The following is a 26072-nucleotide window of genomic DNA, read 5'->3' on the forward strand; positions in this document are numbered from 1 at the left end:
AGGATGCACAAGAAACTGAAAACACAATTGCTCTAGGGGAAAGGAGCTATGGCAGCTAGGGGATGAAAGTGGGAGGCAGACGTTTTGTACCTTTTGAATTCTGAAGCACATTAATGTACTGCCAATGGATGAATGAATAAAACCTGTTCCTTTTTACTCAAATCTTTTCAGAACCCCTAAATTATCCCTGGGATCAGGGGAAAGGGAACTCTCAAATCCTATTGATGAGATTATAAATTGGTACAATCTTGATGGGGTGGTGGTAGGGCTTTAAGCAATGCCTATAACAATATGTAAATATATATGCAATGTACACACTATCTCTGTTAGAACCTGCCAGAAGCTGGTAACACTGGTTGCTTCTGAGAAAGGATCTGATGGAACTGGAGGTCAAGGGTTAAGAGGAAAACTGACTTTTCCCTATATGTCCTTTTTATTTGCTATTTCATTTTTTTACATTGAACTTGTCTTACCTTTCCAAAAAGAAAATAATAAAACGCACATGCCGTCTGACCCAACAATTTATCACTTCTAAGAATCTCTCCTGAAGAAATACATACAGAAGCAGACAAATTTAAATGAATAACAACATTTACTTGTGTATACTAATAAATTATAAAGAACCTCAATGATCATTTGAGGGTTAAATTATGGAATGTTCATACAATTGCTAAAAATGAACCCATAAACCATCACCTACCTCAGTGCAGAGCATTCGAGAATTTTTGAAGCGCCCTCTAATGCCCACTTCCAGTCATCCACTCTATGAATGATCACAAACGCAATCAACCCAAGTAACCATCACCCAGGTCCACAGAAAACATTCCAGAACTCTTGAGGTGCCCCACAATACCTACTTCCAGTCATTCACTCTATGAATGCTGAAAAAGTGAACCTAAGCAAACATCAGTCAGGTCACATAGAACATTCCAAAACTGTTGAGGCGCCCCCAAATGACCACTTCTAGTCATTCACTCTATGAATGATCACAAACTGAATCAACCCAAGTAACCATCACCCAGGTCCATAGAGAACATTCCAGAACTCTTGAGTTGCTCCCTACTGCTCATTTTCAGCCATTTACTCTGCAGGAATTATCACAAATGAATAAACCCATGTAACCATCACCCAGGTCACACAGAACATTCCCCCAGAATATCTAGTTTGTGATAATTCATCAACCTGTACACTTTTTTGTATATACATTACATTTCAATAAAAAATTTAAAATATGCATGTGCATCTATTACAAATATGTTCACCTATGTATAGAAAAAGATAACTAGGGCCAGGCGCGGTGGCTCACACCTGTAATCCCAGCACTGTGGACTTTGGGAGGCTGAGGCGGGAGGATCACAAGGTCAGGAGTTCAAGACCAGCCTGGCCAACATGGTGAAACCCCGTCTCTACTAAAAATACAAAAATTAGCCGAGCACAGTGGCAGGCGCCTGTAATCCCAGCTACTCGGGAGGCAGGAGAATCACTTGAAGCTGGGCGGCAGGGGTTGTGGTGAGCCGAGATCACGCCACTGCACTCCAGCCTGGGCGACAGAGTGAGGCACTATCTCAAAAAAAGAAAAAAAAGAAAGAAAAAAAAAGAAAGAAAAGAAAAGAAAAAGATAATTAGGTACACAAATCAAACTATTACATTATAGATGAAAAGGCTGGAGGGGGAGTATTTTTTACTTTGCATACTTCTATGAGGTTTCAACTTCTTATAATAAGCTTTTCTCCTCCATAATTCAAAAATAAATACAAATGAATAAAGATGACAAAACAAAGAAATTAAACCACTGTTATGAGATGTTAATTTTGTCTCTGAGGTAGAAATACACATGATGAAGATTACAAATTCTAGAATTCTTAACCCCTCACCTACAACAGCCACAGCCCCTCTTCCCTTCTTCCTCCCCACAACCCACAGGTCTCTGAGGGAGATGGATGCTTAGAGGGCAGATTCAAAGCGCTAGGGCTCTCACCCCAGACTACCTCAGTAGTCATCAGGGGAACTAGACTAAAAATTCCTTTTGGCCAAAGAAGGCAGGCCTCAGTGATCCAGACTAGAAGCTTCTTTCTCTGAGGGCTGCATGCTGACAGTAGCTCTGGAGTTCTAACCACTTTTTTAGTCAGAAGAGATAGGTAAGCAAACCAGGCCTGAAGTGCTCTTTAGCCCCACTTTACCTCAGCCACACTCCAGTTCCCCCTAGAAGCTGAAGGAGAGAGGTTCCTGACCTCTCTTACCACACCTCACAGAAGAAGAAAAGTGCAGAATAGGCTGGGCACGATGGCTCACGCCTGTAATCCCAGCACTTTGGGAGGCCGAGGGAGGGAGATCACCTGAGGTGAAGAGTTCGAGACCAGCCTGGCTAACATGGTGAAACCCTGTCTCTACTAAAAATACAAAAAATCAGCCGGGCGTGGTGGCGGGTGCTTGTAATCCCAGCTACTCAGGAGGCTGAGGCAGGAGAATTGCTTGAACCCGGGAGGCGGAGGTTGCAGTGAGCCGAGACGGCGCCGCTGCACTCCAGCCCGGGCAACAAGAAAGAAACTCCGAAAAAAAAAAAAAAAAAAAAAGAAAGAGAAAAGAAAAGGGAAAGGAAAAGTGCAGAATCCCAAAAAAGAGGAAATCTATAAAGAACCCGGCAAGAGCATTCCACACAGATTCCACAGCTTCTAACTTCTTCATACAGACAGTTCCACACACCACTGTGACCCAATACTTTCCTGGATCAAAGTAATTATGTATATTTTAAGATTTGGGTCATATCTGGCTATGGATCATTCGTACTATCATTTACTCAAGATGTATTTAAATTATGTCACTTTTCCTTTACTATACGACTTGCCAAGTTTACTGTAATAAAAAGCTTCCTATCACTATAATAAATGGAACATCAGTATCACATGCCACAAACAGAAGGTACATATTAGGTATATATTAATAAAGATTACCAAAGGGTGGCACTCCTTGACAGACTCCTCGTGCAAGTTTTCCTCGGGAATGTCTGGAAGACAAGAAGCTTCACCCTCCTCCTAGAGGTGAGAGTGTGTGGTTAACACTTCCCCGGAGATTTACTTTCAGCTTCTCCTATAGGTTCATTCCCTAGTGATTTTCTTTCAGCTTCTCCTATAGGTTAACACTCCCTGTGGTTTTCTTTCAGCTCCCTCTATAGGTGAGAGTGACTTTCTTTTACTCCCTCTATAGGTTAGAGCGTGGGGTTACCTTGTTCAACAAAATTTTATTGAGTGACTATTCTGTTTCAGATAGGATAACGTGGGGTTACTTAGTTTAACAAAATTTTATTGAGTGACTGTTCTATTTCAGATAGGACAGCGTGGGGTTACTTAGTTCAACAAAATTTTATTGAGTGACTGTTCTATTTCAGATAGGATAGTGTGGGGTTACTTAGTTCAACAAAATTTTATTAAGTGACTGTTCTATTTCCGATAGGATAGCAAGGGGTTACTTAGTTCAACAGAATTTTATTGAGTGACTATTCCATTTCGGACAGGATGCTAGCTGCTGAGGATACAGAAGGAAAACGGGAGAGTTTGTATTATGATTGAGCAAGGGTTGGGAAAGAAAAGAAGGGAAAAAAGGAAGTTGGCAGATGGACATAGACTATAACATACCCTCCTGTCTCCATCTCCTAAGCCCCCGCTTATTTAAGCCACTGCAGTTCAACTTTGGCTCCTTCAACCTCACTAACAGTACACTAATGAGAGCCTCCAGAGGATCTTCTAATTTTAAGATCTAATGGGAAAATTTCAGTCCTCATTTCAATTGACTCTGTAGACCACTCCCTCCTTATGGTTCACTGATATTGTTAGCTGCTTCATCTAGGCCATCCCTTATCTTCAGTCGGCCTCTTTTTTTTTTTTTTTGAGATAGAGTCTCACTCTGTCGCCAGGCTGGAGTGAGGTGGCACAATCTCGGCTCACTGCAACCTCTGCCTCCCGGGTTCAAGCAATTCTCCTGCCTCAGCCTCCTGAGTAGCTGGGACTACAGGCGCACACCACCACGCCAAGCTAATCTTTGTATTTTTAATAGAGACAGGGTTTCACCATGTTGGCCAGGATGGTCTCGATCTCTTGACCTCGTGATCCGTCAGCTCTTAAATGCTGATGATTGTCAGGATTTTGTCCCTAACCTTCTTGTCTGGATGATCTCCCTGTTTACATCTACAGCTATAACTTCCACCTACATAAGCTAAAGACTCCCAAATCCCCAAAGAACAAGTAAGGTCTGTTTTCCTCTCCAGCCTCATCTCCTATATTAGCAAATTACTAGCATTTCTGTAATGGTGCTTTAGTGCTCTTCTCACCTGTATCTTATTTCCCTCTACCTAACTCCTTGACTCATGCCAAGTTTGTTCTTCAAGATTCAGCCTTAGTGTTCCCTCTTCTGGGAAGCATCGGGGGAGGGGGGGAGTTCGCCCTTGATGCTCCCCAACACACTCTATCAGTGCTTCCAGTAATCAGTGTACCTGACTATTCTGCTCTACTGCTCTCCTTGAAGGCATGCTTTTTTTTTATTTTATTTTTTGAGACGGAGTCTCACTCTGTTGCCCAGGCTGGAGTGCAGTGGCATGATCTTGGTTCACTGCAACCTCCGCCTCCTGGGTTCCAACAATTCTCCTGCCTCAGCCTCCTGAGTAGCTGGGACTACAGGGGCATGCCACCACACCGAGCTAATTTTTGTATTTTTAGTAGTGACAGGGTTTTGCCATGTTGGCCAGGCTGGTCCCAAACTCCTGACCTCAGGTGATCCACCTACCTTTTTTTTTTTTTTTTTTTTTTTTTTTTTTTTTTTTTTTTTTTTTGAGACGGAGTCTCGCTTTGTCGCCCAGGCTGGAGTGCAGTGGCCGGATCTCAGCTCACTGCAAGCTCCGCCTCCCGGGTTTACGCCATTCTCCTGCCTCAGCCTCCCGAGTAGCTGGGACTACAGGCGCCCACCACCTCGCCCGGCTAGTTTTTTGTATTTTTAGTAGAGACGGGGTTTCACCATATTAGCCAGGATGGTCTCGATCTCCTGACCTCGTGATCCGCCCGTCTCGGCCTCCCAAAGTGCTGGGATTACAGGCTTGAGCCACCGCGCCCGGCCGATCCACCTACCTTAGCCTCCCAAAGTGCTGGGATTACAGGCATGAGACACTGTGCCCGGCCAAAGGCATGAAATTAATCTGCATTCGGCCGGACGCGGTGGCTCAAGCCTGTAATCCCAGCACTTTGGGAGGCCGAGACGGGTGGATCACGAGGTCAGGAGATCAAGACCATCCTGGCTAACATGGTGAAACCCCGTCTCTACTAAAAAAATACAAAAAACTAGCCTGGCGAGGTGGCGGGCGCCTGTAGTCCCAGCTACTTGGGAGACTGAGGCTGGAGAATGGCATGAACCCGGGAGGCGGAGCTTGCAGTGAGCTGAGATCCGGCCACTGCACTCCAGCCCAGGCGGCAGAGCGAGACTGGGTCTCAAAAAAAAAAAAAAAAAAAAAAGAAATTAATCTGCATTTACAGTTCACAGCACAGGGCTCAATAAATATTTGTTAAATTGATGAATGTAAGAAATTCCCAAGCTGTGAACAGTCAAGCACAGAAGATAAGGAGCTTGTGGTGGTTGGGGTGGGTGTGAACCAGGGATATTTAAAACTTGAGGACTTAGATCCTCTTTCCTTCCTTCCATCCAGGCAGCCAAGACTGGCAGACCATCAGGGTCAGAGCCAAGGAGATGGATGGGGCTGAGGAGGCAGGCTGGGTAGCCAGCTGGCAGGGTAGGAAATTGGTTACACACAGGAGAAAGGAGTAATTACACTGAGATAAACACTGGAATAAACCCTGTGGTATTGAATTGGAATCAGAGGTATAGTTTGAACTCAGAGGTATTGTTTGAACTAAACAAATATAGATGTGTATATACATTTACATGGCATATATACACGTGTGTTTTTCTCTGTGCTCTGAGGCCTTTAAACAATGATGCCCCAATAGCAATAATATACCTAGTTCCCCAACTTGATTTTTAAACACTGTTCTCTATTAAAAGGAATCAAGGGGCTACTTAGAGAAATGGCTGATCCCAGTGGCTGGGGCAAGGAAAGTATGAATCTGGGACATCTTGAGTCAGAAAAGTAAAAAACTGCTCAGAAACTGATAGGGATTTGTCCAAAGGACACAGGGATGAGTTGGAGGGGCCCTCATTTTCCAAATCTGAGGCAACTTGAATATCAAAACAATCATGGTAATGAATTAAAACTCACTCACTAAAGCGGGAGTCCATGAGTCCACACTGAGGCAAAGTGGCGGAGGAGTGTGTGTTCTTCTTTACAGTAGAATGTCAACTAACAAATTAATGATGGAATTAGAGCCAGCATTAGGTCGTCATCATGATACTATCAGGCAGCCATCATGATACCATCAGACAAGAAAGATCAATGAATGCTAAAACTAGGGGGTCAAAGTTTAATGAGGAAACAGGATATTTGTAGTCTCAAAGTACACAAAATACTTTAATTTCAATGGGAAAAAGACAATAGACACCACCTTATCCAAGGGATCAAGGTTATCACTAGTAACAGGACAAAGTAACACCATGTGCCTCCTCCAGAAGAAACAGGGGTCTCTCCCCTACTGAAGTAGTCTGAATAAAATCTGTCTTGCTAACTATGTCTGGTATTGTTCCTCCTTGACAAGGGCAAGAAGATATATCTCAGAAACAGAATGAAGTCACGCTGAAGAATTACATGCAAGGAATGAAAGTAAGCAACAAGTCAAGGTTAACTCCTGGGTTCTTGGCTTGAGTAGCTGAGTGGGTGAGGGTGTCAATTACTAAGTCTCCTCCTCCTCTAGAAGAAAAAAAACCGATCTCTTCCCTTTTGCCAAAAACGGCATTATCACAACTATAGGCAAAAACTGAATGGGTCTGTAGATTAGAGGCAGTTTAAAAAAATCTTTCTATTTAAAAAAATATATAGATACAGGGTCTTGCTGTGTTGCACAGGCTGGTCTCAAACTCATGGACTTAAGCGATCCTCTCACCTCAGCCTCCCAAAATGCTGGGATGACATGTGCGAGCCACTAATAAATGGCAGTTTTGTGTCAGTTAATTTTCTGATTTTGATAGTTACAATGTGGTTATGTAGAATGTCTTTGTCTTTAAGAAATTTACGCTGAAGCATGTAAAGGCAATGGGGCATTGTAACTACAATTCATTCTCAGATGATTCAGAAAAAAAATGTGTGTGTGTGTGTATATATATATACACATCCCCCCCACACAGAAAGACACAGGGAGAAGCAGAATGATAGTGCATATATAGGAGACAGACAGACAGACAAAGCAAATGTGATTAAATGTTAACAATTGAGGAAACTGGGTGAAGGATATATAGGAGTTATTTGAGCTACTCTTGCAAATTTTTTGTAAGTCTGAAATTATTTCAAATTTCAAAATGTAAAGTTGTTTTTCTTTTTGTTTTTTTGAGAGAGTCTTGCTCTGTCACCCAGGCTGGAGTGCAGTGGTGCGATCTCAGCTCACTGCAACCTCTGCCTTCCAGTTTCAAGCGTCAGCCTCCCAAGTAGCTGGGATTACAGGCGCATGCCACCATACCCAGCTAATTTTTGTAGTTTTAGTAGACGAGGATTTGCCACGTTGCCCAGGCTGGTCTCAAACTCCTGGCCTGAAGCAATCCACCCGCTTTGGCCTCCCCAAGTGCTGGGATTGCATGTGTGAGCCACTGCGCCCAGCCCAAAATGTATTTTAAAATAAAGTAGTTCATATATTTCTTAAAAACTGAAGATAGGGCCAGGCGTGGTGGCTCGTGCCTGTAATCCCAGCACCTTGGGAGGCCGAGGCAGGTAGATCACCTGAGGTCAGGAGTTTGAGACCAGCCTGGCCAATATGATGAAACCCCATCTCTACTAAAAAATACAAAAACTAGCCAAGCGTAGTGGCAGGGGCCTGTACTCCCAGCTACTCAGGAGGCTGAAGCAGGAAGAATTGCTTGAATCCAGGAGGCAGAGGTTGCAGTGGGCCAAGATTGTGCCACTGCGCTCCAGCCTGGGCAACAAGAGCAAAACTTTGCCTCAAAAAGAAATAAAAATAAAAAAGAAACTGAAGATAAAACTTAATAATCTGAATCATACATAAAAGGCTTTTTGCCTGTTTTTGTTTGTTTTTTGTTTTTTTGTTTTTTGTTTATTTTAAGACGGAGTCTCGCTCTGTCACCAGGCTGGAGTGTAGTGGCACAATCTTGACTCACTGCAACCTCAGCCTCCTGGATTCAAGCGATTCTCCTGCCTCAGCCTCCTGAGTAGCTAGGACTACAGGTGCACGCCACCATGCCCAGCTAATTTTTGTATTTTTAGTAGAGACGGGGTTTCACCATGTTGCCCAGGATGGTCTTGATCTCTTGACCTCATGATCTGCTCACCTCGGCCTCCCAAAGTGCTGGGATTACAGACGTGAGCCACCGTGCCCGGACCTTTTTGTCTGTTTATTCACCCCAATCTTGTTCTAAAAATAATTTATAGAGGCTTATCAATATGTAAAAAATTTAACAAGATAAACTAAATTGAAAACGAGGAAGAAAGATGTATGACCCTGGCAAGAACCTTCTAAATTGTCAAATTCTACAAAATACTCTTGAAAATTTGATTATGTGGAGAGGTTTCACTTCGTTTTGGCAAACAGCCCCAACTTCAACATAGCTATTAGTTCTTTTGTGTTTCTGATATCCTTTTATTCAAAGCTTGACCTGCAATTAGATACAGAGAATAAACTATTGGGATATAAGGGCAGAAAATGATTATTAATAAGAACAAAGGACAGATTTTTAAAACATTAGTAAATTTTATGCATGTATACACACTTTATTTATTCTAAGATATACACAAGACCAGCATTTCACAAAACTTCCTATTATTCCAAAAGCAGTAATCATGAAACAGTGATTATATAAGTCAATCAAGCAAAAAACATTATAGGGTTCCATCATATCATCTCTTATACCTGTTTTCAAATAGAAGCCTGAAATAAATGATATATATTAGAATAGGAAGAGAGAATTTTACTTTATAACAATCACTTTTCAAATATTAGACTTTATATAAAAATAAAGGGGTCTTATCAACAAAGTTCATCTGTGAGTTAGCATATCTCTTTATTTCAAAACAATCCCTGCAAAAACTTAACTTTCCAGTTCATTTAAACAACAAAAACTAAAACTGAAGCTTGGTTTAAATAATAAAGTGAATCATCTTGTCTCCTAGTTCTCACACCATTGGAACAATTTCCATTTCCTGACCTAATTCTATCCCACCATTGAATTTCAAAAATTAATGTAAGTACCATCATATTTCAGTTATTTCTTAACAGTGTTAAGTTCAAGTCTAAAAATGATGGCCAAGTGTCCCTTTAAGGCAAAGAAGACAGTAGGTGGATAAATCTCCTGAAAGACAAAACCATCTATTATCATTATAGAGGCAGAACATTTTGACATGATCCTTTACAAACAGAATAGATACACTGCATACCATCGAAGAATTTTTTCTTTATAATGGCATACTAGGGGACAAGCTTCATAATAGATATATTTGTTACGTTTGAAGAAGTAGACTTTTCCCAGATGAGAGCAATACAAGAAATAAAGCCATTAATGGCTGTTATGGTTACAATTTAAAATAAAGGACACATCAGATGCTATAATAGAACTACTGCACGCTAAGTGATACTCTCTTGTAATTGAAAGAGAATGGGTTTCCCTTCAAGCCATATGCTATTACTAGTCTCTGAGTGCCTTCAAAGCACATAATCTTCCTTTAAAATCCAAGGATCTTTGCCTTCAAAAGACACAAATGCAGTAGTTTTCATTTCTTACATTCACTTTAAAATGGATTATGATGATTCCAGCAGGCAAATCTGCATATTAAATATAGACAACCCAACCACAATATCTGAACATTAAAAAGAAATCTATCACGACAGACATTTTACCTAGTTATAAATAACGTAACAATAGATTACACTCAGATTTCTTAAACAGCTCACTCAAGAGTTTCCTCTTTTAAAAATTAAATAACTTATGGTACCTCACACTTATAGCATGTACACAGTTCACAGCTGAAACAGCTTCTTAAAAGCAGAACGCACAATCACATTGACTTCTTCAGCTCCTAAAAGCTTCTTTGTAGATATTAAACTGCCCTCACTACAAGGCAGTATGAACAAGAACTGGATTCTGATTCTGGCGGCAACACAATAACTATAAGGCAGTATGAACAAGAACTGGATTCTGATTCTGGCGGCAACACAATGAACTGAAACACCATTCACCACATGACAAAACAAACAAATCCAATGACAAAAAGGAATCGGAAAAAAAGCAGCAACACAAACAGTATGTGGCATTCATACACATAAGGCCCCTCTTCCACCATACCTTATGATATACATCCCTTATAGCATGACAATGTACCCCAAGGCACCTGAGGCCTCATAATGCCACCCGAGACACTGACAGCTCCATGGACGCTTTTGTACACAGTGGTTTGTGTGTAAATAACTATTCATTCATTTGTAGATGCTCCACACATCTGGTCAAGGCAGGAATTTCTTCTCCTTGATAACACCACCTAGAAATATCAACAATATTTTATATATTCCTTAGGGCAACAGGTTTGAGGAGAAATATATCAACTGTGGTAGCAAAGTCATAAGAACCTGTGGTGACTAATCCAAGCATCCTGTAAGTCCGTTTACATTCTCAGCACTAAAATCAATGCTCACTTCACACACCCCAACAGCAAAGAAGCAATAAGGGTAATGAAAGCAACTACGTATTTCTTCCCCTCTGTGAGAAATGGCGTAAGCGGCTCAAACAGGAAAGGGAAACAAAATAATGTACTTTAAGCTGATGCAGAAAAATAAAAATTTAATATAATTAAAAGCAATTTATATATTATCATGAAATAGAGATTTGAAACTATGTAGTCAACAAAGAACAAAAAAAAAATCTCTCAAGCAAGAGAATTTCTGATCAAATCTGTCGTATCACTGCTGCGGAAAAGAACCATTAAAGGCAATACGTATCAGTGCCTTTCTTAAATGTATAAACTCAAAATAGGTGTTGAGGCACTAAGGAAAAAAAATTCCTCTAAGCAATCAAAAATGAGCAGTTGAGATTTAATCACTAAATCCAAAATGAGATCAGCAAAACCAGATTATTAGCTAAGGTCATTAGGCTCATAAAATTGAACTTTGGAGAAGAGAGATGCCAAAGAGTAATAATAGCATCAGAATGGGTGAAATCTGTAAAACTTTAATCCTCATTATGGATCAAAGTTCTCTGCGTTCCCCACTAAACATTTTATGTAGGAAACAGCAGTTAAAACGTTGAATCAGAAATGGTTAAGTCACTTGGGTGAGAGATCATCCATCAAGATGAACGAAGAGCATGAATTGGAGCATGCTACTGGAGACTCTGTGGTAGCGCTGCCTTTAGCCAGTGGGTCTGAGGATAAGCCACTGCTGCTACTACTGCCATCCAAAATATCTGAACTGAAGACAAAGCAAAAAGAATTATAAGCAAATGCAACTATCAGGGTAAACGTAACATGCAATGACACAGTTTCAAGAGCTCACAAATCAGTAGATCACTTGTAAATAATAAAAAAGCATAAAGCCACAGCAATGAACTACATAATATACTACATTATAAAGCCACAAAAATCCAAAGTAAGACTCTTCGAGGTCCTGTATCATTTGATTGTCCCCCCGGAGGCACCAGACCATCCAACCTACAATAAATGTTCCTCTTGACATGCCATGGTTTTTGGGAGGGAGGTTCCTTCACTTCACTTCAGCTCAAGAAATTTCTATCCTTATGTTTATCTTTTTATCTTCCCATCAGGCTTGAAGCAAGAGGAGTAGTTACTTACTGAGGTAACCATACTCGGACTATCAGAGGTGTTCGATCAAATACACTGCCTCATAGTTCCTCTACTCTAAAACAAAGTCTTTCAACTCCCTTAGAGTTGATCACTTCCCCACTCCCAAAGGGCCTTCAATTCAAACACATTTTTAAATGATTTCCCCCTCCAATTCTATGCCATTTATAATTCCTTACACTGTTTCCTTTCTTCTTGCTTTCAAAACCCAAAGGTCTATTTCTAGAAGAGTCCCTTTCTTTGATCCCTTTAGTTATTCTCCAGTTAAGCTTCTACAATGAATAATCTACACTCATGGTCTCAGTACCCATTGTCTGTTGCCTCTTTATCCTGACAACTGGCACCTGTTCCTATCGTTCCAGTAAAACTCCAGATCTGGACATCAAGAACCTCTATACCCAGCCCAGGGATTCCTTCCCTATCCAGCCCAGGGGCTCACTGTTCCCAACCATCAACCTGGCCTGACTCATGAATCTGGCTCCATACTTCAGCAGGGAAATGAGAGCTTTTACAGTCTGGCATCAAGCTGCCTTTCTGGCTTTGATTTCCATCAATCCAATAATAAGATCTATGCTTTATATTTGCCCTGAATTCAATCATTCACTTATTCTAATACTTACTGAGTGCCTGCCAAGTGCAGGAAGCACACTAGATATTAGAAATACAACAGTGTTTAAAACAGACGTGGTCCCAGCCCTCATTGAATTTACAGTATTGTGCAGGAGACAGACATTCAAGTAACCATGCTAATAAATATGTAATTGTAATTTGCAATAAAAGTGATAAAGGAAAGATACAAGGGGCTATGAAAATATACAACATGGGTAACCTAATCTAACTCGGAGGAATGAGAAAAGGTTCCCCAGAGATGATATTTGCTATCATCTGAAGGATGAGCAGGCATTAATTAGTTAAGATTTGGGAGGAAGCAAGGATAGTTCTAGGAACCAAACAAAAGCAGACTATTGTGGCTGGGGTATAGAGAGTGAAGAAAACACAGTGACAGACAAAGCGGGAGAGGTAATTGGGCAGTTTTAGAATTTACACACTTTTTATTTTTGAAAAGGAAAAAAGCACAGAATTGGAGAAGGAATTATGGAAATCAGGAAACACGGGTTCCAGTTTTAACTTTGGTCACTAACTCCTTTGAAAAAGCCCATTCCAGTCTAACATGCTGAGTCGAAAATGTTGGGAGTCTTTAATATTATCATTTTTCTGAATTTCCAAGTTAATGTATTTCTAGTGTTAAAAGTAACCTATGGTACATTAGAAAGTTTCTGGGCCCTGTACTACCCTCAATGAAATATATCACCCCCACCCTTGCTTCTCTACTCTTCTACTTTTCTTTGAAATGTCATTTCATTCTCTTGTTTGTGGATTGTTTTTAGGTGGAGACAAACTACAAATAGGCTTCAGAAAAGTAAAAGTAAAAATGGAAACAGTATATTCCACACTACTCCTACTCTACACTCACTGCTGTCAAATGCATCATTAATAATATCACTTTTAAGTAAGAAGTTTGGAAATTTTAGCTGGCTCCGATATTTTTTCAACCAAATGGCGAAATGGATCTAAAATATGAATTACTCAAACTACTGAAAGAAAGTTGCACAGATAATCCAAGACACTGGAAAATCAAAAGACCTTTCTATTTGCCTTTGGAACATATGCGATTTTTCCTCCTGCAGCTTTTTGCCTAGACTAATATTAAAATGAATTTACTTTCCTAAAGCACATATTGGCCGGGCAGCCGAAGGACACGCTCTATGCTACTTGGCAGGAAGAAATGGGCTTAGATTAACACTTGGCCACCAAGCAGATAATCTGAATATAAATAAAGAATTCTTTATTCCAACCACCAGACTTACGGTGAGTCCTGGGTTAAAAGATTCCATTTGTAATTAAGGCCTGCCTGCTTGGGTGAATCCTGTATTCATTCAAAAACACACAACAGGACTCATGCAGTGAAATTTGACTTCTAACACTGCTGATTACCTTAAGAGAAATAAGCTAATGGAGGATCAGAAAAAAAAAGCCCTGAACATTTCATTTCAGAATGTCTTCCCTATTATTAAAATATAAATGTATATAATTTTGTTCATTAACAGAAAATAGCACACTTACATTTAGTCTCCACTGCAATTTAGATTCAGAACTTGGTAAATCTTTAACCAGACATTTTCACTTAACTAAAATCTAGTTTCCGTTTGAATTAATCTGGCACAATTACTCATGGTCATGGAAGCAGAGACTTCACGTCACAAATCACTCATTGTTATTCTATCCACGTCAAGTAAGACTTACATGATTTTTTAACCCACAGCAACATCACTGCACAAAAGTAATTTTCACAGAGTCTACTATTAACTCTTCTACCAGAGCTTCTAAAAGCAACGAGGTCTGGACTAATCTGAGTTCATCTCTTCTTTCTTTCCTAGCTTAAGCTCTGATGGAAGTGCTAATGAGCCTTACTTACACTAATGGCCGAAAGCCAGACAATAGTAAAAAAGGATCTAGACAATTCAAATTGGACACAGGAATCCCTGAATCAAAACTGAACGAATGCGTTCCAGCCACTGAATATACATATTGAGGCAATATTTGAACCACACAACCAAAAGTACTTATGACTTAAGGTAATGCCCTCTGTCTAGAAAACCTAAGGATGAAGTATGAGTGACTCATTAAAAGAGTCCAATGATAAAGTAATAACAAAGGTAGGATGTCTAGTGTGATTCATGCTATCACCCCATCTGGCTGAGCCACTTGGTGCCTTGTCTAGTCAATAAGCTGGGTCCTATCAGATTAATGACAGGCAGGTAAATGCGTTAGAAATGAGTCACAGTCCTATCAAGCCTAGCACAGATTTTGGTATAAGGTATGACTGTAGGGCATCCCCACACCCCTTGCTGTGGGTTAAACTGATATATATGGCATGTTCTCTGGTCTCTACTATCTTACCTTAACGGTCCTAGTATCATCCTTCTGAATGACCTCTAAGTTTTTAAGATCACATATTTAAATATCAGTCCGCAGTCATGCTGAGGACAGGAGTGTTTTGTTTTGTTTTTAACTTGCTCATTTTTATGGTGAAGGTAGACAGGAGTTTTAAACTATCAGTACAGATGTCTAAGTTGCTCACATAAACATCTCTAAAGAGTGTGTGTGTGTGTGTGTGTATACATGTGTACTTTAGAGATGTGTACAGACATACACATTCCTATTAATGATTAAAACTTATTTTTTGTACTTGTCACATATTCATGAAATTTTGGCATGACACATATAACATTAAAAATAGTGTTAGAACCACTAAGACCCATTTAACAAAAAAACGTGTTAAAACTATCACATTAACACTGATGCACGGGGTAAGAAAATTCATAAGTTTTCCTTTCATAAAAAAGACACTATCATTTAATCGTCACTGTATGGCCAGCAGCCCTGAAAACTCCTTTATTTTATATAGTATGCTGCAGACACACACAGTCTCACTCCCAACAGAATGAAGAGCAGATTAAGAGCTCCCAACATGCAGAAAGAATCAAAGCACAGGCAAAGGTAGACTTCTGAGTGATGCTCAAATTTTGATGTCCATAAGGATTAAATGCAGAATGACATAACTCCTGCCTTATGGTTGATAATGTCCCCCAGATTTGGTTGGCAAAGATTTGGGAATTTTCATTTAGCAAAAAAAAAAAAGAAAAGAAAAGAAATAAAAAGTATGCCTAACTGGACACAAACTCCAAATGGGTCCACACTCAAATTTCAAACTTAATTTATGCTTCAAAAGATGTCAGATTTTTAAAGATTGTTATCTAGTGTATAAACTTTAAAGGCTATAAAAGCCATCTCTCCTTTTGTTGGATGGGGCAGGGAATAAACTATAAATATTTAAATGACAAGATAACATCTAACGATCTGATCCTTTTTCTGCTCTCTAAAAGATAGAGGGCAGTTGTTTCCATAGTTTCATTAAAATAGCAAATCATGAAAACCATCCAATGATAAAAGTAATCACAAAACTAAGATATTCGGTTTGATTCATGTTATCACCCCATCTGGCTGAACCACTTTGTGCCTTGTTCAGTCAATAAGCTGGGTTCTATCAGATTAACAGCAGGTAGGTAAATAAATAAAAAATTAGCCACAGCCCTATCAAGCCTAGCACAGATTCCTTAGTTTTGTTATCAAGTAGGTTGCCAACCTTGGTAGCAGAAACCAGAACACAGCCAGATTCCTATCTCTAGCCCCGTTTCTAAGAATATGAATGTCTGATTCTGATTAATAAAACTGCATTAAAGAGATAAAAGAGGCTGGGTGCAGTGGCTCATGCCTGTAATCCCAACACTTCGCGAGGCCAAGGCATGCAGATCACTTGAGGGCAGTTCAAGACCAGCCTGGGCAACATGGCAAAACTCGGTCTCTACAAAAACAGAAAAATTAGCTGGGCGAGATGGTGCACACCTGTAGTCCCAGCTATTCGGGAGGTTGAGGTGGGTGGATGGCTTGAGCCCGGGAAACAGAGGTTGCAGTGAGCCATGATCACACTACTGTACTCCAGTCTAGGCAATAGACCAGATCTTGTCTCAACAACAGAAAAAAAAGACCAGGTATGGTGGCTCACGCCTGTAATCCCAGCACTTTGGGAGGCCAAAGCGGGTGGATCACCTGGGGTTGGGAGTTCGACACCAGCCTGACCAACATGAAGAAACCCCATCTCTACTAAAAATACAAAATTAGCCGGGTGTGGTGGTGCATGCCTGTAATCCCAGCTACTCGGGAGGCTGAGGCAGGAGAATCATTTCAACCCAGGAGGCAGAGGTTGCAGTGAGTGGAGATTGCACCATTGCACTCCAGCCTGGGTAACAAGAGTAAGACTACGTCTCAAAAAAAAGTTTCCGCAAAAGCAGGATCCAGATTTTTTTTTTTTTTTTTTGAGATGGAGTCTCGCTCTGTTGCCCAGGCTGGATGGAGTCCAGTGGTGCGATCCCGGCTCACTGCAACCTCTGCCTCTCGGGTTCAAGCAATTCTCCTGTCTCAGCCTCCAGAGTAGCTGGGATTGCAGGAATGCGCTACCACACCCGGTTAGTTTTTGTGTTTTTAGTAGAGAAGGTGTTTCACCATGTCGTCCAGGCTGGTCTTGAACTCCCGACCTCAAGTGATCCGCCCACCTCGGCCTCCCAAAGTGTTGGAATTACAGGTGTGAGCCACCATGCCTGGCCAGGATCCAGTTTTTATATAAAAGAAATAGGCCGGGCGCGGTGGCTCAAGCCTGTAATCCCAGCACTTTGGGAGGCCGAGACGGGCGGATCACGAGGTCAGGAGATCGAGACCATCCTGGCTAACACGGTGAAACCCCGTCTCTGCTAAAAAATACAAAAAACTAGCCGGGCGCGGTGGCGGGCGCCTGTAAGTCCCAACTACTTGGGAGGCTGAGGCAGGAGAATGGCGTGAACCCGGGAGGCGGAGCTTGCAGTGAGCTGAGATCCGGCCACTGCACTCCAGCCTGGGCGGCAGAGCCAGACTCTGTCTCAAAAAAAAAAAAAAAAAAAAAAAAAAAAAAAAAAAAAGAAATAAATCATATTTTAAAATCTCTTAATTATAGGCAAAAATGTCAGCACCATTAATATATAAGGTGTTCCCAAAGTCTCAGCACAATTTTAAGCTTTAATAACCTCAGAAGTACAATTGCTGCAAACTGACTAAAAACATCATCTGGAAGTTTAATTAATGACTTAACTATCTTTGACACTTAGTTTTGTGAATTTTGAGTAACAGATTTCTTTTGCAGATTACTTGAACCACACTTGGCTTGCTGACACTCTATGAGTGGCTGTGAATAAAGCAAGTGTCTCTTGTGTGAAGCAACAACTTTTTTTTTTTTTTTTTTTTTTGAGACGGAGTCTCGCTCTGTCACCCAGGCTGGAGAGCAGTGGTGCGGTCTCCGCTCACTGCAAGCTCCGCCTCCCGGGTTCACGCCATTCTCCTGCCTCAGCCTCCTGAGTGGCTGGGACTATAGACACCTGCCACCATGCCCGGCTAATTTTTTTGTATTTTTAGTAGAGACGAGGTTTCACCGTGTTAACCAGGATGGTCTTGATCTCCTGACCTCCTGATCTGCCTGCCTCGGCCTCCCAAAGTGCTGGGATTACAGGCATGAGCCACCGCACCACAACAGCTTTTTATGTTTAAGAATCAAAAGTTGGCCAGGCACAGTGGCTCACGCCTGTAATCCCAACACTTTGGGAGGCCAGGGTGGGTGGGTCACCTGAGGTCAGGAATTCAAGACCAACCTGGACAACATGGAGAAACTCCATATCTACTAAAAATACAAAAATTAGCCAGGTGTGGTGCACGTACCTGTAATCCAAGTTACTCAGGAGGCTGAGACAGAAGAATCGCTTGAACCCGGGAGGCGGAGGTTGCAGTGAGTCAAGATTGCACTGCTGCACTCCAGCCTGGGCAACAGAGTGAGACTCTGTCTCAAAACAATTAAAATAAAATAAAAGTTTCCTTCATCACCAATGTTGACGTTTCCAGGGCTCTCCTAGCCATTCATGGGTCTATGGGATAGGGGAGTAGTGACAAGGAAATAGAAGCCTCACAATAGCTACTGCTAGAGATGGTTTAGGTTGTGCTGCTCAGAGGAATAAATGTCTGGACAATGAGAGAAGACCCTTCGTAAACACTGCACCTTCTCTTTCCTTTCTTACTTACTTGCATGAACCTGTTTTACACATCCTGCACTGTCAGCCAAAGACAATATAAAAATAAGTCACCTCACCCTGTATGTTTTCAGCTTGGTAAAATGCTGTCATATATTTTACTTAACTTGGTCACTTGGTTAGTAACTAGGTAAGCAAACCTATTTATAGTCATGTGCCTATATTAAAACACTTTGCCATAAAAGTGATATGCACTTTCCACTAAGGATAGAGTTTCACCCAATAGTCCTCTTGACAAGCTTCAGAAGTTTTCTCTTGGCCGGGCGCGGTGGCTCAAGCCTGTAATCCCAGCACTTTGGGAGGCTGAGACGGGCGGATCACGAGGTCAGGAGATCAAGACCATCCTGGCTAACACAGTGAAACCCCGTCTCTACTAAAAAATACAAAAAAACTAGCCGGGCGAGGTAGCGGGCGCCTGTAGTCCCAGCTACACGGGAGGCTGAGGCAGGGGAATGGCGTAAACCCGGGAGGCGGAGCTTGCAGTGAGCCAAGATCCAGCCACTGCACTCCAGCCTGGGCGACAGAGCGAGACTCCGTCTCAAAAAAAAAAAAAAAAAGAAGTTTTCTCTTTTCCATCATCTACATACCTGGAAAGGCACTCTGTACCAAAATTAGCACACTGAAGTAGCAAGGACATACAGAGATGAGAGGAAAACAGAGACCATGGGGTTGAAAATAGCTAGAACAATTCTAAAAGGCATCTATCTGTTCCAAGGTTAGAATAGTACTGATCAGCCGGGCGCGGTGGCTCAAGCCTGTAATCCCAGCACTTTGGGAGGCCGAGACGGGCGGATCACGAGGTCAGGAGATCGAGACCATCCTGGCTAACACGGTGAAACCCCGTCTCTACTAAAAAAATACAAAAAACTAGCCGGGCGTGGTGGCGGGCGCCTGTAGTCCCAGCTACTCGGGAGGCTGAGGCAGGAGAATGGCGGGAACCCGGGAGACGGAGCTTGCAGTGAGCTGAGATCCGGCCACTGCACTCCAGCCTGGGCAGCAGAGCGAGACTCCGTCTCAAAAAAAAAAAAAAAAAGAATAGTACTTATCAAAAAGACTAACAAACTAGAATAATCTGTGACTTCTTGGTCAACTAGAAGTACAGGTTATTTCACATGGAACAATGAATAAGTGATTTGGGAAGAAGGGATCGTCCATCTTTATAGCTTATAAGTGGCTTATACACTTTTTCCATTTAGAGGGTATGATCTTGCTATTTTTAAAGTGAGTGCCCTCGTGGGCTTTTTAAAAAGACCTTCAGGCCAGGCACGGTGGCTTACACCTGTAATACCAGCACTTTGGGAGGCCGAGGTGAGGGGGATCACCTGAGGTCAGCAGTTCGAGACCAGCCTGGCCAACATGGCGAAACCCCATGTCCACTAAAAATACAAAAAAAAAAAAAAAAATAGCTAGGCATGGTGGCCCGTGCCTGTAGTCCCAGCTACTCGGGAGGCTGAGGCAGGAGAATCTCTTGAAGCTGGGAGGCAGAGGCTGCAGTGAGCCGAGATCACACCACTGCACTCCAGACTGGGCAACAGAGCAAGTCTATCTCAAAAAAAAAAAAAAAAAATCCTCAGCTGTAAAACTCAGGGAACAAAAAAAATTCTGAAAAACAGTACACAATTGATTACACAAGTATTCAGTGAGTTGATCAGAACATACTGAAAGATTTCAAAATATTACCTGGTCACTGCTACTTATTCCTTCCCCTTCCTTCCAATATGTACATAAGCACTCAAGTGCTCAACTTCAGGTATAGGAAAAGAAGTTAACGTTCTCATGAAAACACTGAAGGCCCTTAAAGACCTAAACTAGGATGAGTAAGATTTAAAAAACATGTGTGTGACTAGACCATAGGAATCAGGAAATGTTATTATAAAAATGAAACCTTAGCACTGTGACAAAATATTTCATAATTTTCAAAAAGATAACAATGGATAATGCTAATCAGAGAATACTATGCTTAAGAGAATCCTACTATTCTCTGCTAAGCTGAAAGGACTGGATACAAAATGCAGGCAGAGCAGCTACAATCAGTACACATTACCCACAGCCACCCAGAGACTCTTTCTCACACCAGCCAGCAGTTGGCACTGCCACACCATTGGCAACTAATGACAGGCTGACCTAACAGGAGCTGGGAACGAAAGCGAAGGTGTCAGAAAGACATATACATTTCCAAACGAAATACTCTTGACTTTAAAATAATCTGTTTTTTCACATTATCCTCCACAGAGATTTCCCCTTTGTGGGAGCATGGATAAGAAGTTGAAAATATTTTAAATTATCCCAATATACTTTCCATGTGGCTCTTTTAAAATGGATTATACTCTAATATACTTTTCATTTTATTTCATTTTTTACCATGAACTGAGATCAGACAATTGCGCGGCATCTGGAGATAACATATTGGTAGTGCCTTGGAAGAGTCTCTTGGGCTGACTTTCTGTCTCCATTTCACCTAAAACAGAAAGAGATGATGCTACTATAAAACAATTTTACAAATACAGGCGTGGTGCTAAAATAGGATGACCTTTGTTTAACCAAAGCTCAGAATACTTCTTCAAACCACTGCTTAAAACTATTTTCCCATGTGCTTTAACGTGGAAGAAATATGCTTCCACATAAACTCAACCAAAAAGTCGGCAGCCCTAAAAAGCTTCTCACTCATTATCCACAGCGTGCTATGGACATATTCACATTAATAGGACAGTAGAACACTGACTGCATCAGGCAAAATGAAGCAAGGCTGACCACAGTAGAGATAAAGAATTCCCAAACAGCGGACACTCACAGTGAATATTGTATGCTACATGATTAGCAAGGCCTATTGGTTTTATACATTTTGATATCTGAACATTTCCTAAGATGGTGTCAAACTGGTTAAAAAATGATAAGTAGTGTATAAGTAAAAAGTTGCTTTCACACTATTTAATGAAAATGAAGATTAAAAAGTTAAGTTTGAAAATACATCTGTAATCAAAAGCAAATCTTACTCAATTCACAAAATTTTTATTGTACTGACCACCTCAATCCTACAGATTTTCTCGGAATTGCTAATAGAAAAACTTTGCACCAACAGGGATACTGCCTAACATTTTGCTACCAGGAGTACAAAAAGTAAAACCCTAAGTTAGAATAATCTCCTTTAAAATCAGGCTCTGATGTTATTTAAAACATATACATTCCTTGGTTCTGAAGCTCTTCATCTGAGCTTGAAAACGGAATGTTCAAGACAATTTAATTCATGAGCCTGTCTATACTCCAGTAGAAAATTAGTAACTTTGAACTTAAAACTGTATAAGATTCTTAGAATGAAAAAAGATTAAGCAAGAACAAACGCAACATTCATTTTGTCCATGTTATCAATTAGTTATCTTTCCTCTGGGACTATTCTGAAAATTGCTGAAAATCTGCAAAAGTTGTTATTTTCCATGCTTTAATATGCAGCTTTTAAAAGTTGCTGCTGGGCTTTTGAGTTTGCCTCACTAGTAAAAGCCTTTAGCTCTTTTGAGCAAAGAATTCCTCCATCTGCTGGTGTATTTTGGAATAGCTGTAAAACTAAACTACCATGCTAATTCCTTCAACTTCCTGCAACAAATTTTAAGTTAGTAATAATAACAACAATAATAGCTTTATTTCCAACTGTTATTTTCACTTACTAGCTACTGAGAACATTCCTAGGACTACAAATAACTCCCTACAAGATTGAGGAAAAACTGTTTATAAAGATAAAATTTATATATTAAATACAAATATTGTCACCATATCAGGAACTATTTTCCAGAGCACAAGATCTTTAATTTTAAGTTGTTTGAAACACAGCACTTTTGGAATCTGTGTATGATCCTATGACTGGAAAGTTTTCAAAGCCACAAATACCTGTACCCCTAACATTAGAAAAGTTGGTCTGTTTATTGGCCCTGAAGGTGATCTGCACAAAGAAACCACTTGCTGAATTGCTTTTAAAAGTACAGTTGGCCAGGCGCGGTTGGCTCATGCTTGTAATCCCAGCATTTTGGGAAGCCGAGGCGGGTGGATCACCTAAAGTCAGGAGTTTGAGACCAGCCTGGCCAACATGGCAAAAACCCCATCTCTACTAAAAATACAAAAATTATCTGGGCGTGGTGGTGCACATCTGTAATCCCAGCTATTTGGGAGGCTGAGGCAGAAGAATAACTTGAACCCAGGAAGCGGAGGTTGCAGTGAGCCAAGATCGCACCACTGCACTCCAGCCTGGGTGACAAAGCAAGACTCCGTCTCAATTAAAAAAAAAAAAAAAAAGTTATTGTTAATGGCTGGGCGTGGTGGCTCATACCTGTGTAATCCCTGCACTTTGGGAAGCCCAGGCAGGTGGATCACTTGAGACTAGGAGTTCAAGGACAGCGTTGCCAACATGGCGAAACCCTGTCTCTACTAAAAATACAAAAATTAGCTGGGCATGGTGGCGCACTCCTGTAATCCCAGGTACTTGGGAGGCTGAGGCAGGAGAATCGCTTAAACCCAGGAGGCAGAGGTTGCAGTGAGCTGAGATCACACCACTGCACTCCAGCATGAGAGACAGAGCGAGATCTTGCCTCAAAAAAAAAAAAAAAAAAAAAAAAGTTATTGTTAAGACTCGTTTAAAATGACACCTGACACTTGCAATCGTGTAGTCATATCCCCAGGAATAATGAATAAACCTGTGTTGCCAGCTGGGTGTGGTGGGGTAATCCCAGCACTTTGGAAGGCCGAGGCAGGTGGATCACCTGAGGTCAGGAGTTCAAGACCAGACTGGCCAATATGGTGAAACTCTGTCTCTATTAAAAATACAGAAAATTAGCCAGGCATGGTGGTGGGTACTTCTAGTCCCAGCTACTCGGGAGGCTGAGGCAGGAGAATCGCTGAGCCCAGGAGGTGGAGGTTGCAGTCAGCCAAGCTCACGCCACTACACTCCCGTCTGGGCAACAAGAGTGAAATTTGGTCTCAAAAAACAGACAAAAACCTGCGTTGCTTTTTTTTGAGACAGGGTATCACTCTGTGGCCCAGGCTGTGATCTCGACTCACTGCAACCTCTGCTTCCTGGGCTCAAGGAATTCTCCAGACTCAGCCTCCCAAGTAGCTGTGACAACAGGCACAAGCCACCAATGCCTGCTTAATTTCTGTATTTTTTGTAGAGATGTGGTTTTGTCATGTTGCCCAGGCTGATCTCAAACTCCTGAGCTCAAAGCAATTCTCCTGCCTCAGCCTCCCAAAGTGCTGGGATTACAGACCTGTGTTGCCTTTTTAAAGAGATGCCATCAGGTGCCCTTTATAAGCATCTAGCACTAGTGTTGATTGATACTAAACTATTTTAGCCTACTGCTTTGTGGTTCAAAACAAGGTAACTGAGAGCACCCTGTTATACAAAAAACTACAGAATTGAATATAAGGCAGTTCTTGCTTTGATGAGGGAGTAAACCTCACCTTATATTTGAGTATATAGCACATTTATGGATGTTTGATACAGCATTAGCATATATTTCTGCAGTTTATAAACTATGCATCTCTTTCATATTTAGATAACTGAGAGGCAATTTTTTGAATATATAATGATAATGAATATATGAATAAAACTTATGAAGTATAAGAAAATACAGATGTATCAAATAACTCATTTACAAAATTGAAAATCAGTAGAGCAAACATTCGGAAGAATACTTTTGAGTTTCCCTAAAACACAAGAGAGCAATGCTGTTAGCTCATTTCAGACGGGAGTTCTAGTTTTTAATTCAAGCTTGGCTAGGTTTAAGACCAGAAGCGTGATGCTTATCTTTTTCTTTTCCCCCCCGGCTTTACTGAGGTATAAATGACAAACAAATTTACATACATTTAAGGTATACAATGTGATGATCTGATGTATGTACATAATGTGAAATGATGATCACAGTCAAGGTTTTTTTGTTTTTTTTTTGAGATGGAGTCTCACTCTGTTGCCCAGGCTGGAGTGCAATGGCGCAGTATTAGCTGACCGCAACCTCCGCCTCCCAGGTTCAAGTGATTCTCCTGCCTCAGCCTCCTGAGTAGCTGGGATTACAGGTACCTACCACCACGCCCAGCTAATTTTTGTATTTTTAGTAGAGACAGGGTTTCGCCACATTGGCCAGGCCGGTCTTGAACTCCTGACCTGAGGTGATCCACCTGCTTTGGCCTCCCAAAGTATTGGGATTACAGGCATGAGCCACTGTGCCCAGCCCACAGTCAAGTTTTTAACACATCTTTTGCTTCACCTAGTTACCTTTTGTATGTGTGTGGTAAAAACACTTAAGATCTACTTTCTTAGCAAATTTCAAGTATATGACACAGTAGCACTAACTATAGTCACCATGCTGCTACATACCTTTTCTTTTAAGAGGACCGAGAACACTGGGTCTAATGCACTTGACTGGACTCTGACTTCTCCTGCTTTGATGAAAAAACAAACAGGATAATGTGAAGAACATCCAAGATGCAAGATAAAACAGCAGTCCAGCCCAACAAATACATAAATAAAATGAACAATCATATCAATGACTGAAATGGAAAATTCTTGTGTAACTGAATAACTGAAATGCCAATACATGATTTCACCCAGCATATGGCAACCTGGAATAATACAACAGCATTTTAAGCCATTTAAAAAATATGCCATATGACAAAATACCCACAACAGTTTAAAGAAAAAAAGATACCTTATAATAAAGTATTTTGGGGCTGGGCGCCGTAACTCATGCCTGTAATCCCAGCACTTTGAGAGGCCAAGGTAAGCGGATCATCTGAGGTCAGGAGTTTGAGACCAGCCTGACCAACATGGTGAAACACTATCTCTATTAAAAACACAAAAAATTAGCCAAGTGTGGTGGTGCATGCCTGTGATCCCAGCTACCTAGGAGGCTGAGACAGAAGAATCACTTGAACCCAGGAGGCAGAGGTTGCAGTGAGCTGAGATTGCACCACTGCACTCCAGCCTGGGAAACAGGAGCGAAACTGGATTTGACTGGTCTATGAACTTTAACATTTTTTCCTTATTCTTAAAAAGGATTATTGTGGTGTGCGTGCGTGCGTGCGTGCGTGCGTGTGTGTGTGTGTGTCCCCACTAAATATAAATCAGCATTAAAACCCCCCTAAAAAAAAAACTCTGGGCCGGGCGCGGTGGCTCAAACCTGTAATCCCAGCACTTTGGGAGGCCGAGGCGGGCGGATCACAAGGTCAGGAGATCGAGACCACAGTGAAACCCCGTCTCTACTAAAAATACAAAAAATTAGCCGGGCGCGGTGGCGGGCGCCTGTAGTCCCAGCTACTCAGGAGGCTGAGGCAGGAGAATGGCGGGAACCCGGGAGGCGGAGCTTGCAGTGAGCCGAGATCGCGCCACTGCACTCCAGCCTGGGCAACAGCGTGAGACTCCGTCT

The 26072-nt window shown here is 41.4% G+C and overlaps 2 protein-coding genes across 24 annotated transcripts in view; both read right to left on the bottom strand.

The window, feature by feature from the left end:
- Window positions 1-3036, bottom strand: part of PLAC1 (placenta enriched 1) — a 198513-nt gene extending 195477 nt beyond the window's left edge. The window contains exon 1 of the mRNA XM_065538815.1: window positions 2952-3036. The gene's annotated coding sequence lies outside the window, so the exon portion shown is untranslated. The remainder of the gene's footprint in view (window positions 1-2951) is intronic.
- Window positions 3037-8841: 5805 nt separating this feature from the next.
- PABIR2 (PABIR family member 2) overlaps window positions 8842-26072 on the bottom strand; it is a 28206-nt gene continuing 10975 nt past the window's right edge. For 6 of the 23 annotated variants that reach the window (XM_074029772.1, XM_015443744.3, XM_074029770.1 and 3 more), the window contains 3 exons: window positions 25025-25086; window positions 21031-21127; window positions 8842-10627 (listed from right to left, as the gene is read on the bottom strand). In XM_074029772.1, coding sequence (XP_073885873.1) covers window positions 10558-10627; window positions 21031-21127; window positions 25025-25086 — 229 coding nt within the window. In that variant the 3' untranslated portion in view covers window positions 8842-10557. Of the gene's footprint in view, window positions 11553-21030; window positions 21128-25024; window positions 25090-26072 lie in introns of all 23 variants that reach the window. The other 17 variants (XM_074029771.1, XM_074029768.1, XM_074029769.1 and 14 more) reach the window with 3 other exon arrangements.

The sequence above is a fragment of the Macaca fascicularis genome, chromosome X (genome assembly GCF_037993035.2).
Source record: "Macaca fascicularis isolate 582-1 chromosome X, T2T-MFA8v1.1".
Taxonomy (NCBI): Eukaryota; Metazoa; Chordata; class Mammalia; order Primates; family Cercopithecidae; genus Macaca; species Macaca fascicularis.